This window comes from Lactuca serriola, chromosome 1, assembly GCF_051521515.1.
Source record: "Lactuca serriola cultivar US96UC23 chromosome 1, Lser_US96UC23_V15, whole genome shotgun sequence".
Classification (NCBI taxonomy): domain Eukaryota; kingdom Viridiplantae; phylum Streptophyta; class Magnoliopsida; order Asterales; family Asteraceae; genus Lactuca; species Lactuca serriola.
The window spans coordinates 58380890-58386091 of NC_136408.1; the positions used below are offsets into that span (position 1 = coordinate 58380890).

At 32.6% G+C, this 5202-nt stretch overlaps 1 protein-coding gene across 1 annotated transcript; it reads right to left on the bottom strand.

Moving 5' to 3' along the window:
• Positions 1-1637: 1637 nt before the first annotated feature.
• On the bottom strand, positions 1638-4743 carry LOC145089214 (putative glycosyltransferase At3g07620). The gene is made up of 5 exons (XM_079027682.1): positions 4467-4743; positions 3573-4100; positions 3313-3443; positions 2859-3210; positions 1638-2432 (listed from the first exon to the last, which is right to left on the bottom strand). Exons 2-5 carry the CDS (start codon positions 4065-4067, stop codon positions 1764-1766), a joined length of 1647 nt encoding a protein of 548 aa, XP_078883808.1. The 5' UTR covers positions 4068-4100; positions 4467-4743; the 3' UTR covers positions 1638-1763.
• Between the last annotated feature and the right edge of the window lie 459 nt (positions 4744-5202).

A 5202-nucleotide genomic window follows, 5' to 3' on the forward strand; every position in this document is an offset into this window, starting at 1 on the left:
AGTAATTGGACTGAATTTAGGGATTAATAATTAAATTAGGACATTAGGGGTTTACGTAGGGCATAAATCCCTTTATGCGGGGCATAACTCTGTTTTCCCCCGTTTTTGTTGCCTTGAGCTCTACGTAGGGCATAGAGTTGCTATGTTGGGCATAGATTTGGTAAATGTAGACTTTTTACTTTTTGACGTTGATCGTTGACTTTGAGCAAATTTGACATTAGGTCAAATGGCGCATTTTGAGATATAGATTGAGACTTGGTCCCTGTTTGTTGTATGGGTGACATGTAGAGCAGGTATTTGGATCTGTATGATTACTTATACTTGTCGGTTATTGTTTATATGTTACATATGTCGACATAGTGTGGTTGGGTTGAGGCAGTACTAATTTGTGCTTTAGGTCAATAACCCCGGGACAATCCAGTCGAGAGACTATAGGTCAGGGGTAATCCAATCGGGAGACTATGGCCCGAGGGGTAATCCAATTTTATGTTGTGAGCCCGGATAGCATGTATTGTTTATGTTACTCGCTAAGTTTTGGTTTACAATGGTTGATTTCATGATTTCAGGTACATCAGATAATCAGGACAAAGCGAAGACATGATCGTACACATCCTCCTGTTGATATATGTTTTGAGAGGTTTTTGATACTCTGATTTTATGATGTTTTGGAAACAATGTTTTGTGTGACTTATGGTTTATGAAAATTGTTTTTGAAAAATGAAAAATTTTATCATGATTTTTGGGATCTTAAATTCTATGTGTTTGAAGTTTAATTATCAATTGTTTCTATATTTATCAATTAGAGAGATTTTTCATGTCAGGTATTCCTTTTTACCTAAATGCATGAATGAATGTAATGTATTATAATTAGGGGAGATGATTTCTCATAGAAGTTTGCATGTATATGGAGTATAAACAATAAAGTCAGGTAATGAGTTTCCATTTGGAATGAGATGTGATTTATCTTCATATGATGTATACTGAGTTTTCCCATTTTGGAATGAAATGGGATTTAACCAAATTATATATATATATATATATATATATATATATATATATATATATATATATATATATATATATATATATATATATATATATATATATATATGTTATTTGTGGTAGAACACCAAACAAGATAGTAAATTAACTGCAAGTTGTCACACCTATAAATTCAAAAAATTTACAATCCCTTGGTTTGTTAAAATGTCCACTAATAAATCAACTACAAAATCACTCGAATTGAATGAAGACAGTGCCAAGAAATTGGAAATAGCCTTAACCCATTCCCAGCACATTTAGCTACAGTAGAAATTGCACCTTTCTTGACAGATTATACTCTTAATACCTCTCGATATTTTGAAGGAAGGTAAATATGAAAAAGAAAGTGACAAGGAACGGTCTCGAATGCTGCAAGGACGCATGCTATGCTTGAAGAGGGTAAAAGAAAAGATGAAATGGATGGAAAATATGAAGAAGAAAAAAAATGAAAATTACATGTCTACGACGTGTTTGTAAAACACATTTTGATTACAAAAATAGTTTTAACTCTTAAAATTATTTTAATATGGAGTTTACAAGAAAACCTTTTACTCATGAAGGGCACTAATACATAACATCACATTTACCAATTCGCATGCAAAAACAATGTAAACTTGATTTATTCTTTACAAAGTACATCAAGAAAATCGTAAAAACACTAGTACAAGTTAACCTATGTATTAATGGAAGATGACATATATATCAACAAACAACCTAGTAATTCACGTTGAGTTTACTCTAAGAACTCTATTATACCATATTGAATGTAATATCATATGAAAGATGTCATACCTAACAGGCTTCACATGCCAAAGAAAATGTTGTTGTACCTGTTTTACCCTCTGATACATTTGTAAATACCTCTTATTGGTGATGGAAAGAAGAATAATTTTCAGATTCGGGATATCTTTCTCTTGAATGAAAATTGCAAATGATTCCCAATCCAAAAACTCGAAAAAAGGTGGCACGAAATTGTCAGATATAATCACGGGAACACACTCATAGAAAATAGCCTCCACAACTCTAGGACTATTGACTTCAGAACCTTTGGCACATATACAGAACTTGCTACTCTTCATATAATCAACATAGTTTTTGTCATCTTTGACTTTTGGAAGCTTTCTGAAGATTTTCATGTCAGGATCTTTGTTTTCCCAATGTTGTAATAAAATTGGACGAAGGGACCCGTGCATTTTTCCAGCAAAGAATGCAAAAACAGAGCGTTTGGAAGGGGGTTTACCTCCAAGTTGATGTAATGGATTTTGAGGATCACGGACAATTGTTTCAGGGAGAGAAACGTCTTTTCCCAATTCGAATCCTGCTTTTTCAATGTCTGTGTTGCAGATGGCTCTAATGCAAGTACCCATGATTTGGCTTGTTTCCTCTGGGCCCTGAAAATTTAAGTAAAGTAGAATCTAGAAAGTTAAATGACAAAGTAGAGAGATTTTGTGCACCCAAATCAGTCATCGTAACTAAACAATTGGCAAATTCATAAATTCAAATCAAAAGTTTGCAAAAATAAATGTTGCAGCTTTTTTTTTGGCCATTGTGCTTGGTTATCAAAAACATCGTTATTCGAAAATATTCGGAAAGTGGCCTCAAAGATCCCCAACAACCCACCCAATGAAAAATATAGAAAAATAAGAACACAAGAATACAGGTGGAAAACTCCAAAACCGTATAAAAATCACACATTTCTACACTCTAAAACAAGATTTGACTAACACATTTCTACACTCTAAAACAAGAGAAGAAAGAAAGAAACAATCAAATACCTAAACTGTATTTGATTGAGCGTAAGAATATATATGACTTACCCAGTCATGACACGCAGCAAAAAAATGGTCGGCCCCACCGGTTCTATTCCAGAAAGTGTATCGCCGTGAGATCATGTCAAGGTAGTTTTTCAAGAAAGGTACAACACTTTGACGATCATAAGAGTAGGGAGATATAGTTGCTTTCAACATTTTTGAGCTATAAGGAATGTAGAACAAATGGGCTTCTTTTGATTTCCTTGTAACAAATCTTTTGCTTTTTTTCATTTGCATCATAAACCATCCCTCCGATGCATATATTCCCTTCATAACTGCCTCTGGGTTGTTGAATATTGGCTTCTCTCCCTCCTTGTAAATATAAACCTTTAGAGTCTTTTCCATTAATTCATAGCTCCTGTATATCGTAACATAGATATTGAAATAAACCAAGGATCAAGAATGAAAACAAATCCAAGTTTTAAATCTTATGATGAATAAATATAAGGTGTACTTATACCTCGTAAAAATTGAAATATTACGGAATACCAAAGGATAAAGGTCATGATTTTCTTCATTGAATTGAGCATTCTCGATTTGCACTTTTGCTTCAAGTAATTCTTGATCAACTCTTGAAGACCAATGTGGTTTCTATATAAACATAATCAGAATTGTGTTAAAACAACCAAAATCAACATAACCAGTTCAAGAAAGCCATTGTAAAAAACACAAGCTCACATAAAGATTCCTGGAGAAAAAAAATTAGAAATCATGATATACCATGGAATGAGAAGATGCACGATTGTGGACTAAAATATCATGCATCTCAGAAATCGCCACAACTTTCCTCTTTTGCTTCTTTCGAGGGACTTCTATCACAGAGGAAACATTGGATAATTGGACACTTAAACTAGTAGCATTTCTGTTCAAATCTATAGAATCATCCAATTCCTTTTTTGTTTCTGATCTATTATGCTTTATGATGTCAATCATGTCATCATCATGTCCCTTGTATGTATTCATAATACCCTTCACAAGAACATCAGAAGCCCCTGTCATGTTCATGTCCCCTGATATTTGGAGAAGAAGAGACGAATTCTCATGTGGGTAGCTTCGAGTGTTAGTTATGTGAATCTTGGTAGCAGAAAATAAAGATGATATAACATCACCATATGGAAATTCAAAATACTGAAACATTATAACAACAGCAAACACCACTCCCCCAAAGCATGCTAATCTCTGAATTCCCAGTATATGCTGATATCCATTACTCATATCTATTATAAGCACACAAATATCTTACTAATCCTGCAATATTGCCAAGAAATTTAATAAGATGTCTTTTAATAACTACTCAAATTTAGCCACAAAAGCATTGAAGAATAGCTAAATAACTGGAATTAACTGCTCGAAAACAAACAATCTATTAAGTATTAACTAATTACTAATCAAATTCCCAGTCTTCCTCTGTTCCATTTGAATCTCAATCATTTTAATTGACACTACTCTGAGCATAAATTGCTTACCCCTATGAACTTTGTAACTAATTACTATAAAAAAAACATATCAATTTTGCATCTAGTGCAATATCAAAACGAAGCAGAGGCAGTTACAAATTATGAACCCTAGATTATGTAATAAACCAGAATACAAGAGCAGAAACATAAATAGCACCTTAAATGGCGAAGCTTCCTCAATCACGAGTACAGAAACAGAAAAAATGGAGATGATATTGTAGAAGAATGAGTGAGATAGTTTTTTTTTCTGATATTCGGTGTACCAAGTTTAATAATTGTGCGAAAAGATCGGAGCTTGGTTTCTTTAATTAATCTCGTTTGGTCAAAGCAGTCGGGAATAGCGAGGGATATGATATAATAATGGACATGCTGACGTTCAAAGGGTGTGACGCAGGGAAGCCATCGTTACAGCTTGAAAGCTTGCTAGTTGCTCGTTATCATACGTAAAAACAAAAATGGAAAGTGGTTTTCTCTTCTTCAAATATTATTATTATTATTATTATTATTATTATTATTATTATTATTATTATTATTATTATTATTTAAAATGGAATTTGAATTTTGAAGCATAGTTTAATTTTTTAATCAAAGCTAGGCCTCATAAAATATTAAGATATTAATAAAAAGTGATTTTTAAATTCTAATGATTTCTATGAATGTCTCTTTCAATGTATGATCTTTTAAGGGATAATGACTTAGAAGATCATTGAAGTTTTAAATTTGTTCAAAAAACATATTTCAAATATTACATGTTCAAAAAACACCATCAAACTGTTCAAAAAACACCAACGAAGTACATATTATGCTAAAAAAACACCATCTTTATGGTTTGGAGTAACTTACATGTTTAGTTCCTAACTTTTTTTTCTTAACTCGGACAGTCCCTAGCGTTT